The following is a 12,871-nucleotide window of genomic DNA, read 5'->3' on the forward strand; positions in this document are numbered from 1 at the left end:
TGCCAGAAGAAATTAGAAACTGAAAGAGGGAGCCCCGGAGACGCCGCGCTTACGGGTAAGTCGACTTACTTTTACTTTATTTTTCATTGCTTATAATATTTAAAAGAATGGCGGGTGGGAGGTGGGTGGCACGTAGTGGGGCTACGCGAAGCGCGTAGTGTGCGTAGATTTGGGCACACTACGTGCTGCTTCACGTAGCCCCACTACGCCCACTACGCCCACCCTTACCCAAGACCTTGCAGGCCTTGTTTTGATGCTGTGAAGGAGTTAAATACACTTTACTGAGTCTGTGAAGTGTTTTGTTTTCACACCTGCAGCCGGGGGTGAAACCTGAAATCTTACCCTGCGCGGAGCTCCATAAACCTGGGTAGAAGGTGCGACTTCATCCCCTTGAAGCCTAACACCTGCAAATGTCACAAGTATCAGTAAAACGGGTGCCAGGAGTCTGGAAGTAGGCCCAAGGCCTTGCAGGCCTCATTCTGATACTGTAAAGGAGCTAAATACACTTTCCTGAGTATGTGAAGTGTTTTATGTTCACACTTCCATCCAGGGGTAAACCCTGAAATCTCACCCTGCGCGGAGCTCCATAACCCTGGGTAGAAGGTGCGACTTCATCCCCTTGAAGCCTAACCCCTGCAAATGTCACAAGTATCAGTAAAACTGGTGCCAGGAGGCTGGAAGTAGTCCCAAGGCCTTGCAGGCCTTATTCTGATACTGTAAAGCAGCTAAATACTCTTTCCTGAGTATGTGAAGTGTTTTATGTTCACACTTCCATCCAGGGGTGAACCCTGAAATCTCACCCTGCGCGGAGTTCCATAACCCTGGATAGAAGGTGCGACTTCATCCCCTTGAAGCCTAACCCTGCAAATGTCACAAGTATCAGTAAATTGGTGCCAGGAGGCTGGAAGTAGGCCCAAGGCCTTGCAGGCCTTGTTCTGATACTGTAAAGGAGTGAAATGCACTTTACTGAGTATGTGAAGTGTTTTGTTTTCACCCCTGCAGCCAGGGGTGAAACCTGAAATCTTACCCTGCGCGGAGCTCCATAACCCTGGGTAGAAGGTGCGACTTCATCCCCTTGATGCCTAACACCTGCAAATGTCACAAGTATCAGTAAATTGGTGCCTGGAGGCTGGAAACACACCCAAGACCTTGCAGGCCTTGTTCTGATACTGTAAAGTAGCTAAATACACTTTACTGAGTCTGTGAAGTGTTTTGTTTTCACCCCTGCAGCCAGGGGTGAAACCTGAAATCTTACCCTGCGAGGAGCTCCATAACCCTGGGTAGAAGGTGCGACTTCATCCCCTTGAAGCTTAACACCTTAAAATGTCACAAGTATCAGTAAATTGGTGCCTGGAGGCTGGAAACACACCCAAGACCTTGCAGGCCTTGTTCTGATGCTGTGAAGGAGTTAAATACACTTTCCTGAGTCTGTGAAGTGTTTTGTTTTCACCCCTGCAGCCAGGGGTGAAACCTGTAATCTTACCCTGCGCGGAGCTCCATAACCCTGGGTAGAAGGTGCGACTTCATCCCCTTGATGCCTAACACCTGCAAATGTCACAAGTATCAGTAAATTGGTGCCTGGAGGCTGGAAACACACCCAAGACCTTGCAGGCCTTGTTCTGATGCTGTGAAGGAGTTAAATACACTTTACTGAGTCTGTGAAGTGTTTTGTTTTCACACCTGCAGCCAGGGGTGAAACATGAAACCTTACCCTGCGCGGAGCTCCATAACCCTGGGTAGAAGGTGCGACTTCATCCCCTCACAGCTTAACACCTTAAAATGTCACAAGTATCAGTAAATTGGTGCCTGGAGGCTGGAAACACACCCAAGACCTTGCAGGCCTTGTTCTGATGCTGTGAAGGAGTTAAATACACTTTCCTGAGTCTGTGAAGTGTTTTGTTTTCACCCCTGCAGCCAAGGGTGAAACCTGTAATCTTACCCTGCGCGGAGCTCCATAACCCTGGGTAGAAGGTGCGACTTCATCCCCTTGATGCCTAACACCTGCAAAATGTCACAAGTTTCAGTACAACTGGTGCCAGGAGGCTGAAAAGAGGCCCACGGCCTTGCAGGCCTTATTCTGATACTGTAAAGCAGCTAAATACACTTTCCTGAGTATGTGAAGTGTTTTATGTTCACACTTCCATCCAGGGGTAAACCCTGAAATCTCACCCTGCGCGGAGCTCCATAACCCTGGGTAGCAGGTGCGACTTCATCCCCATGATGCCTCACACCTGCAAATGTCACAAGTATCAGTAAATTGGTGCCTGGAGGCTGGAAACACACCCAAGACTAACCCCGGGCGTAGCACTACGCTTCGCCCACGTAGTGTACGTAGCGCTGCCTGCTTCGCACTTTCCGAAGTAGGCGAAGCAGGGCAGCGCTACGCACACGCCGAGGGCGAAGCGTAGCTGCTTGCCACCCGCCACCCACCTCCCGCCCGCCCTTCTTTTAAATATATGAGCAATGAAAAATAAAGTAAAGTAAGTCGACTTACCCGTAAGCGCGGCGTCTCCGGGGCTCCCTCTTTCAGTTTCTAATTTCTTCTGGCAAATGCGCATGCGCGGACACCCGCGCATGCGCATTTCTCGCGAGAAATGCGCATGCGCGGGCGTCCGCGCATGCGCATTTGCCAGAAGAAATTAGAAACTGAAAGAGGGAGCCCCGGAGACGCCGCGCTTACGGGTAAGTCGACTTACTTTTACTTTATTTTTCATTGCTTATAATATTTAAAAGAATGGCGGGTGGGAGGTGGGTGGCACGTAGTGGGGCTACGCGAAGCGCGTAGTGTGCGTAGATTTGGGCACACTACGTGCTGCTTCACGTAGCCCCACTACGCCCACTACGCCCACCCTTACCCAAGACCTTGCAGGCCTTGTTTTGATGCTGTGAAGGAGTTAAATACACTTTACTGAGTCTGTGAAGTGTTTTGTTTTCACACCTGCAGCCGGGGGTGAAACCTGAAATCTTACCCTGCGCGGAGCTCCATAAACCTGGGTAGAAGGTGCGACTTCATCCCCTTGAAGCCTAACACCTGCAAATGTCACAAGTATCAGTAAAACGGGTGCCAGGAGTCTGGAAGTAGGCCCAAGGCCTTGCAGGCCTCATTCTGATACTGTAAAGGAGCTAAATACACTTTCCTGAGTATGTGAAGTGTTTTATGTTCACACTTCCATCCAGGGGTAAACCCTGAAATCTCACCCTGCGCGGAGCTCCATAACCCTGGGTAGAAGGTGCGACTTCATCCCCTTGAAGCCTAACCCCTGCAAATGTCACAAGTATCAGTAAAACTGGTGCCAGGAGGCTGGAAGTAGTCCCAAGGCCTTGCAGGCCTTATTCTGATACTGTAAAGCAGCTAAATACTCTTTCCTGAGTATGTGAAGTGTTTTATGTTCACACTTCCATCCAGGGGTGAACCCTGAAATCTCACCCTGCGCGGAGTTCCATAACCCTGGATAGAAGGTGCGACTTCATCCCCTTGAAGCCTAACCCTGCAAATGTCACAAGTATCAGTAAATTGGTGCCAGGAGGCTGGAAGTAGGCCCAAGGCCTTGCAGGCCTTGTTCTGATACTGTAAAGGAGTGAAATGCACTTTACTGAGTATGTGAAGTGTTTTGTTTTCACCCCTGCAGCCAGGGGTGAAACCTGAAATCTTACCCTGCGCGGAGCTCCATAACCCTGGGTAGAAGGTGCGACTTCATCCCCTTGATGCCTAACACCTGCAAATGTCACAAGTATCAGTAAATTGGTGCCTGGAGGCTGGAAACACACCCAAGACCTTGCAGGCCTTGTTCTGATGCTGTGAAGGAGTTAAATACACTTTACTGAGTCTGTGAAGTGTTTTGTTTTCACCCCTGCAGCCAGGGGTGAAACCTGAAATCTTACCCTGCGCGGAGCTCCATGACCCTGGGTAGAAGGCGCGACTTCATCCCCTTGAAGCCTAACAACTACAAATGTCACAAGTATCAGTAAAACTGGTGCCAGGAGGCTGGATGTAGGCCCAAGGCCTTGCAGGCCTTATTCTGATACTGTAAAGGAGTTAAATACACTTTCCTGAGTATGTGATGTGTTTTCTTTTCACTCCTCCAGCCTGGGGCGAAGCCTGAAATCTTACCCTGCGTGGAGCTCCATGACCCTGGGTAGAAGGTGCGACTTCATCCCCTTGAAGCCTAACACCTGCAAATGTCACAAGTATCAGTAAAACTGGTGCCAGGAGGCTGGAAGTAGTCCCAAGGCCTTGCAGGCCTTATTCTGATACTGTAAAGCAGCTAAATACTCTTTCCTGAGTATGTGAAGTGTTTTATGTTCACACTTCCATCCAGGGGTGAACCCTGAAATCTCACCCTGCGCGGAGCTCCATAACCCTGGGTAGAAGGTGCGACTTCATCCCCATGATGCCTCACACCTGCAAATGTCACAAGTATCAGTAAATTGGTGCCTGGAGGCTGGAAACACACCCAAGACCTTGCAGGCCTTGTTCTGATGCTGTGAAGGAGTTAAATACACTTTACTGAGTCTGTGAAGTGTTTTGTTTTCACCCCTGCAGCCAGGGGTGAAACCTGAAATCTTACCCTGCGCGGAGCTCCATGACCCTGGGTAGAAGGCGCGACTTCATCCCCTTGAAGCCTAACAACTACAAATGTCACAAGTATCAGTAAAACTGGTGCCAGGAGGCTGGATGTAGGCCCAAGGCCTTGCAGGCCTTATTCTGATACTGTAAAGGAGTTAAATACACTTTCCTGAGTATGTGATGTGTTTTATTTTCACTCCTCCAGCCTGGGGCGAAGCCTGAAATCTTACCCTGCGTGGAGCTCCATGACCCTGGGTAGAAGGTGCGACTTCATCCCCTTGAAGCCTAACACCTGCAAATGTCACAAGTATCAGTAAAACTGGTGCCAGGAGGCTGGAAGTAGTCCCAAGGCCTTGCAGGCCTTATTCTGATACTGTAAAGCAGCTAAATACTCTTTCCCGAGTATGTGAAGTGTTTTATGTTCACACTTCCATCCAGGGGTGAACCCTGAAATCTCACCCTGCGCGGAGCTCCATAACCCTGGGTAGAAGGTGCGACTTCATCCCCATGATGCCTCACACCTGCAAATGTCACAAGTATCAGTAAATTGGTGCCTGGAGGCTGGAAACACACCCAAGACCTTGCAGGCCTTATTCTGATACTGTAAAGCAGCTAAATACACTTTCCTGAGTATGTGAAGTGTTTTATTTTCACACTTCCATCCGGGGGTAAACCCTGAAATCTCACCCTGCGCGGAGCTCCATAACCCTGGGTAGAAGGTGCGACTTCATCCCCTTGAAGCCTAACCCCTGCAAATGTCACAAGTATCAGTAAACTGGTGCCAGGAGGCTGGAAGTAGGCCCAAGGCCTTGCAGGCCTTATTCTGATACTGTAAAGCACCTAATACACTTTCCTGAGTATGTGAAGTGTTTTATTTTCACACTTCCATCCAGGGGTAAACCCTGAAATCTTACCCTGCGCGGAGCTCCATAACCCTGGGTAGAAGGTGCGACTTCATCCCCTTGATGCCTAACACCTGCAAATGTCACAAGTATCAGTAAATTGGTGCCTGGAGGCTGGAAACACACCCAAGGCCTTGCAGGCCTTGTTCTGATGCTGTGAAAGAGTTAAATACACTTTACTGAGTCTGTGAAGTGTTTTGTTTTCACCCCTGCAGCCAGGGGTGAAACCTGAAATCTTACCCTGCGCGGAGCTCCATGACCCTGGGTAGAAGGTGCTACTTCATCCCCTTGAAGCCTAACACCTGCAAATGTCACAAGTATCAGTAAAACTGGTGCCAGGAGTCTGGAAGTAGGCCCAAGGCCTTGCAGGCCTCATTCTGATACTGTAAAGGAGCTAAATACACTTTCCTGAGTATGTGAAGTGTTTTATTTTCCCACCTGCAGCCAGGGGTGAACCCTGAAATCTCACCCTGCGCGGAGCTCCATGACCCTGGGTAGAAGGTGCGACTTCATCCCCTTGATGCCTAACACCTGCAAATGTCACAAGTATCAGTAAAACTGGTGCCAGGAGGCTGGAAGTAGTCCCAAGGCCTTGCAGGCCTTATTCTGATACTGTAAAGCAGCTACATACACTTTCCTGAGTATGTGAAGTGTTTTATGTTCACACTTCCATCCAGGGGTAAACCCTGAAATCTCACTCTGCGCGGAGCTCCATAACCCTGGGTAGAAGGTGCGGCTTCATCCCCTTGAAGCCTAACCCCTGCAAATGTCACAAGTATCAGTAAATTGGTGCCAGGAGGCTGGAAGTAGGCCCAAGGCCTTGCAGGCCTTGTTCTGATACTGTAAAGGAGTGAAATGCACTTTACTGAGTATGCGAAGTGTTTTGTTTTCACCCCTGCAGCCAGGGGTGAAACCTGAAATCTTACCCTGCGCGGAGCTCCATAACCCTGGGTAGAAGGTGCGACTTCATCCCCTTGATGCCTAACACCTGCAAATGTCACAAGTATCAGTAAATTGGTGCCAGGAGGCTGGAAGTAGGCCCAAGGCCTTGCAGGCCTTATTCTGATACTGTAAAGGAGTTAAATACACTTTCCTGAGTATGTGATGTGTTTTATTTTCACTCCTCCAGCCTGGGGCGAAGCCTGAAATCTTACCCTGCGTGGAGCTCCATGACCCTGGGTAGAAGGTGCGACTTCATCCCCTTGAAGCCTAACACCTGCAAATGTCACAAGTATCAGTAAAACTGGTGCCAGGAGGCTGGAAGTAGTCCCAAGGCCTTGCAGGCCTTATTCTGATACTGTAAAGCAGCTAAATACTCTTTCCTGAGTATGTGAAGTGTTTTATGTTCACACTTCCATCCAGGGGTGAACCCTGAAATCTCACCCTGCGCGGAGCTCCATAACCCTGGGTAGAAGGTGCGACTTCATCCCCATGATGCCTCACACCTGCAAATGTCACAAGTATCAGTAAATTGGTGCCTGGAGGCTGGAAACACACCCAAGACCTTGCAGGCCTTGTTTTGATGCTGTGAAGGAGTTAAATACACTTTACTGAGTCTGTGAAGTGTTTTGTTTTCACACCTGCAGCCGGGGGTGAAACCTGAAATCTTACCCTGCGCGGAGCTCCATAAACCTGGGTAGAAGGTGCGACTTCATCCCCTTGAAGCCTAACACCTGCAAATGTCACAAGTATCAGTAAAACTGGTGCCAGGAGTCTGGAAGTAGGCCCAAGGCCTTGCAGGCCTCATTCTGATACTGTAAAGGAGCTAAATACACTTTCCTGAGTATGTGAAGTGTTTTATTTTCCCACCTGCAGCCAGGGGTGAACCCTGAAATCTCACCCTGCGCGGAGCTCCATGACCCTGGGTAGAAGGTGCGACTTCATCCCCTTGATGCCTAACACCTGCAAATGTCACAAGTATCAGTAAAACTGGTGCCAGGAGGCTGGAAGTAGGCCCAAGGCCTTGCATGCCTTATTCTGATACTGTAAAGCAGCTACATACACTTTCCTGAGTATGTGAAGTGTTTTATGTTCACACTTCCATCCAGGGGTAAACCCTGAAATCTCACCCTGCGCGGAGCTCCATAACCCTGGGTAGAAGGTGCGACTTCATCCCCTTGAAGCCTAACCCCTGCAAATGTCACAAGTATCAGTAAACTGGTGCCAGGAGGCTGGAAGTAGGCCCAAGGCCTTGCAGGCCTTATTCTGATACTGTAAAGCACCTAATACACTTTCCTGAGTATGTGAAGTGTTTTATTTTCACACTTCCATCCAGGGGTAAACCCTGAAATCTCACCCTGCGCGGAGCTCCATAACCCTGGGTAGAAGGTGCGACTTCATCCCCTTGAAGCCTAACCCCTGCAAATGTCACAAGTATCAGTAAAACTGGTGCCAGGAGTCTGGAAGTAGGCCCAAGGCCTTGCAGGCCTCATTCTGATACTGTAAAGGAGCTAAATACACTTTCCTGAGTATGTGAAGTGTTTTATTTTCCCACCTGCAGCCAGGGGTGAACCCTGAAATCTCACCCTGCGCGGAGCTCCATGACCCTGGGTAGAAGGTGCGACTTCATCCCCTTGATGCCTAACACCTGCAAATGTCACAAGTATCAGTAAAACTGGTGCCAGGAGGCTGGAAGTAGGCCCAAGGCCTTGCATGCCTTATTCTGATACTGTAAAGCAGCTACATACACTTTCCTGAGTATGTGAAGTGTTTTATGTTCACACTTCCATCCAGGGGTAAACCCTGAAATCTCACTCTGCGCGGAGCTCCATAACCCTGGGTAGAAGGTGCGGCTTCATCCCCTTGAAGCCTAACCCCTGCAAATGTCACAAGTATCAGTAAATTGGTGCCAGGAGGCTGGAAGTAGGCCCAAGGCCTTGCAGGCCTTGTTCTGATACTGTAAAGGAGTGAAATGCACTTTACTGAGTATGCGAAGTGTTTTGTTTTCACCCCTGCAGCCAGGGGTGAAACCTGAAATCTTACCCTGCGCGGAGCTCCATAACCCTGGGTAGAAGGTGCGACTTCATCCCCTTGATGCCTAACACCTGCAAATGTCACAAGTATCAGTAAATTGGTGCCTGGAGGCTGGAAACACACCCAAGGCCTTGCAGGCCTTGTTCTGATGCTGTGAAGGAGTTAAATACACTTTACTGAGTCTGTGAAGTGTTTTGTTTTCACCCCTGCAGCCAGGGGTGAAACCTGAAATCTTACCCTGCGTGGAGCTCCATGACCCTGGGTAGAAGGTGCGACTTCATCCCCTTGAAGCCTAACACCTGCAAATGTCACAAGTATCAGTAAAACTGGTGCCAGGAGGCTGGAAGTAGTCCCAAGGCCTTGCAGGCCTTATTCTGATACTGTAAAGCAGCTAAATACTCTTTCCTGAGTATGTGAAGTGTTTTATGTTCACACTTCCATCCAGGGGTGAACCCTGAAATCTCACCCTGCGCGGAGCTCCATAACCCTGGGTAGAAGGTGCGACTTCATCCCCATGATGCCTCACACCTGCAAATGTCACAAGTATCAGTAAATTGGTGCCTGGAGGCTGGAAACACACCCAAGACCTTGCAGGCCTTATTCTGATACTGTAAAGCAGCTAAATACACTTTCCTGAGTATGTGAAGTGTTTTATTTTCACACTTCCATCCGGGGGTAAACCCTGAAATCTCACCCTGCGCGGAGCTCCATAACCCTGGGTAGAAGGTGCGGCTTCATCCCCTTGAAGCCTAACCCCTGCAAATGTCACAAGTATCAGTAAATTGGTGCCTGGAGGCTGGAAACACACCCAAGGCCTTGCAGGCCTTGTTCTGATGCTGTGAAGGAGTTAAATACACTTTACTGAGTCTGTGAAGTGTTTTGTTTTCACCCCTGCAGCCAGGGGTGAAACCTGAAATCTTACCCTGCGCGGAGCTCCATAACCCTGGGTAGAAGGTGCGACTTCATCCCCTTGAAGCCTAACACCTTTAAATGTCACAAGTATCAGTAAAACTGGTGCCAGGAGGCTGGAAGTAGGCCCAAGGCCTTGCAGGCCTTGTTCTGATACTGTTAAGGGTTAAATAGACTGTACTGAGTATGTGAAGTGTTTTATTTTCGCACCACAGCCAGGGGTGAATCCTGAAATCTTACCCTGCGCGGAGCTCCATAACCCTGGGTAGAAGGTGCGACTTCATCCCCTTGAAGCCTAACACCTGCAAATGTCACAAGTATCAGTAAAATTGGTGCCTGGAGGCTGGAGGTAGGCCCAAGGCCTTGTTCTGATACTGTAAAGGGGTTAAATACACTTTGCTGAGTATGTGAAGTGTTGCGTTTTCACATCTCCAGCCCGGGGCGAAACTTGAAATCTTACCCTGCGCGGAGCTCCATAGCCCTGGGTAGAACGAGCTACTGTGTCCCCATAAACCTGTAAATTTCAAAATGTCATAAAAAGAACAAAACAAGCGCCTGGAGGCTAGAAATGGGCCCGAGACACTGAAGTCTTGGATCTGATAATGTAAAGGGCTTTATGTACCCTTTGAGTGAAGTATTTTTCCCACCTCCAGTCGAGGGGTAAATCCTGAAATATTACCCCAATTGGAGCACCCTGTGTAGAAAAAGTGACTTCGTCCCATTTGACCTAAAATTTTAGTATTTTTATTTTTATTTTTTATTAAACATTGTTAAAGGGGTGACTGGAGGCTACAAAATGGACCAGATACTGTGAAGGACGTTATTTCATTTTTGGGTGAAAAAAAATAAAAATATATGTATTTTATTAGGATTACGATTTTTTTTTTTTTTGGGGGCCCATCTCCAGCTGAGGGGGAAAACCTGAAATGTTACCCGAAGTGGAGCTCCATTGCCCCGGGTAGAAGTAGTGCCGTGGTCCCCTTGAACCAAAATGTCAACAAAACAATAATAAAAAAAAAAAAGCACTAAAACAGGTGCTTAGAGTCCCGAAATCGGTCACAAAAAAAAATGAGGATCGCACACCCCATGGGCCTGCATGGGAACGCTCTATTTTACCGACTATTAAGCCCCCACGAAGTGGGGGCTTACAGCGCCCGAGCGAGAGACAAAAGTTAGAGGTAGCGCGGCCGTTCCGCCGCCCGGCCATCTGGTCGCGCAGCTCCGTGGGCCATCTGGTCGCGCAAATCGGCGACCAGATGGCCGGCCGCGCGGCCGCCGCCGCTAGCTCGAACCTTTGTCCCTCATTCGTGTTCTGTAAGCCCCCACTACGTGGGGGCTTAATAGTCGAGGGAAATGACCGGCCCTGGGCCGGGCCAAACTCGCCATGGGTCCCCAGTCCAGGGCTCCAGGATGGCGGGCCCCCGGGCCGGGCTATACCCGCCTTAGGTCCCAAGTACAGAGCTCCAGAATGGCGGGCCCCTGGGCCGGGCTATACCCGCCTTAGGTGGCTTCAGGACAGCGGGCCCCGTGGGCGGGACTAGGATGGACGCGGGGCTCCAGGAAGGTGCCCTGGCCCCAGGACAGTGCCTTGCATGGCGGTTTCGGAGAAATGCCCCCCTCACCCGACCGGCTGTGGGCCTACAAAGCAGGCCTGCCCTGCGGGATCCCTAGTGCATAGATACAGCTCTCCCATGACATCGTGGTCGGCTCTTAAAAGAGCCTTTGGGTTGGTGTTTTTTTTTCTCTTTCTTTCCGTGGGCAAGTCGAGAGTTTAACCGCCGAATCCGTAGAGGGTGCGGCCCTGGCGCTTCAGGGCGTAAACGACATCCATGGCGGTGACGGTCTTCCTCTTGGCGTGCTCGGTGTAGGTGACGGCGTCCCGGATCACATTCTCCAGGAAAACCTTCAGCACCCCGCGGGTCTCCTCGTAGATGAGGCCGGAGATGCGCTTGACCCCGCCACGGCGCGCCAGGCGGCGAATGGCCGGCTTGGTGATGCCCTGGATGTTGTCCCGGAGCACCTTGCGGTGCCTCTTGGCGCCGCCTTTGCCGAGCCCCTTCCCTCCTTTGCCGCGTCCAGACATGTTGTCCTGTCGGTACTGTGACTGAGCAGAAATGAGGAAACAGCCAGCGACGGCTGCTTATATGGAGGAGCTGCGGCGGACCGGCTAGGGCGCTCCAAGCGGCCCACGTGACTCAACGGAAGGCGAGGGGGAGCCCGCCCCTGGACCGCCCTCTGCAGGGAGCGGGGGGCTGGAGCGGCCGTTGCCGTTTGAAAAAGAGCGCGCTCCCAGCCGCCTCTTTGTCGTGGGCTCAGCAGCTGCCGCCGGGGCACGGATCACAGTCAAGCACACACACACGCCTCCCTTCCCGGCCCCCACTCATCACCGCGGCCCGCCTAACCCTGGCGCTCGGTGCCCGCTCCCACTATGAACAGCAGGCTCTGAAATGTTTTAATGGAGCCAACACATTAACGGCCTCACCGGCACCACCCCGCTGTGTGCGGCCGCCCGCAACCCCGTAACACTGTCCACAGGTCAGGCCCGGTCGTGGCAAGTCTGTAAACTGCCCCTATAAACACGTATTTATTTATTTTTACAAAAAGATTATTCTCGTCGGCCTCAAGCTCGGTTTTGGGACGGGGGCAGCATTTATGTGTCCGTCCGAGGGCTTGGGCATCCCTCCTATGTAGCGACGGTGCGGGCGCTGCCGCGACTATGAAGCCTGCCAGAGTAACACCTTGGCACGGATACGCTCTTTGATGGAGTCTGTGGTTGGCCCTGAAAAGAGCCTTTGTGTTTAGGGTGTGTTTCCACGGTGGTCTGCGGGCCTTTACTTGCTTGCTTTGCCCCCTGCCTTGTGGCTCTCGGTTTTCTTGGGCAGCAGCACGGCCTGGATGTTGGGCAGGACTCCTCCCTGGGCGATGGTGACTCGGCCCAGCAGCTTATTCAGCTCCTCGTCGTTGCGGATGGCCAGCTGGAGGTGTCTGGGGATGATGCGGGTCTTCTTGTTGTCACGGGCAGCGTTGCCGGCCAGCTCCAGGATCTCAGCGGTCAGGTACTCCAGGACTGCAGCCAAATAGACGGGGGGCACCGGCGCCCACCCTCTCGGCGTAGCTTCCCTTCCGGAGTAACCTGTGCACACGGCCCACGGGGAACTGGAGCCCGGCTCTGGAAGAGCGTGTCTTGGCCTTAGCGCGGGCCTTTCCTCCTTGCTTTCCGCGTCCAGACATGGCGATCGATGCAGGGGCTCACTCACACAACAGAGAGATTAGTACTGCTGTTCGGCTCGACTCCGGCGATATAAAGACTTCGGGTGCGTCTGATTGGTTGACAGCTAGGCGCTGATAGTACTTCTCATTGGAGGGAGGAGGGCTTCTGTTTCACCAATCAGAGACCCAGAACCGCAGTACACTAGGAGGTGGGGGGCTTGCCTTTGCCTGCCAATGAGAAGGGAGAGCAGAGAAGCAGCTACTTTACACGCCCAGCCTATAAATACAAGTGCCGGGCTCGCCTGGCCTT

The 12,871-nt window shown here is 51.3% G+C and overlaps 1 protein-coding gene and 1 pseudogene across 1 annotated transcript; both read right to left on the reverse strand.

The window, feature by feature from the left end:
• Positions 1-10,877: 10,877 nt before the first annotated feature.
• On the reverse strand, positions 10,878-11,475 carry LOC146768943 (histone H4). Its single transcript, XM_085640596.1, has one exon. It carries the CDS (start codon positions 11,432-11,434, stop codon positions 11,123-11,125), a length of 312 nt encoding a protein of 103 aa, XP_085496722.1. The 5' UTR covers positions 11,435-11,475; the 3' UTR covers positions 10,878-11,122.
• Positions 11,476-11,506: 31 nt separating this feature from the next.
• On the reverse strand, positions 11,507-12,604 carry LOC146768944 (histone H2A type 2-C-like; annotated as a pseudogene).
• Between the last annotated feature and the right edge of the window lie 267 nt (positions 12,605-12,871).

This window comes from Triturus cristatus, unplaced genomic scaffold, assembly GCF_964204655.1.
Source record: "Triturus cristatus unplaced genomic scaffold, aTriCri1.1 SCAFFOLD_292, whole genome shotgun sequence".
In the NCBI taxonomy this organism is placed as follows: Eukaryota; Metazoa; Chordata; class Amphibia; order Caudata; family Salamandridae; genus Triturus; species Triturus cristatus.

Bases quoted from the DNA above. Each gene is read 5' to 3' on its own strand.
- LOC146768943 (XM_085640596.1), bottom strand. From the start codon at position 11,434: ATGTCTGGACGCGGCAAAGGAGGGAAGGGGCTCGGCAAAGGCGGCGCC.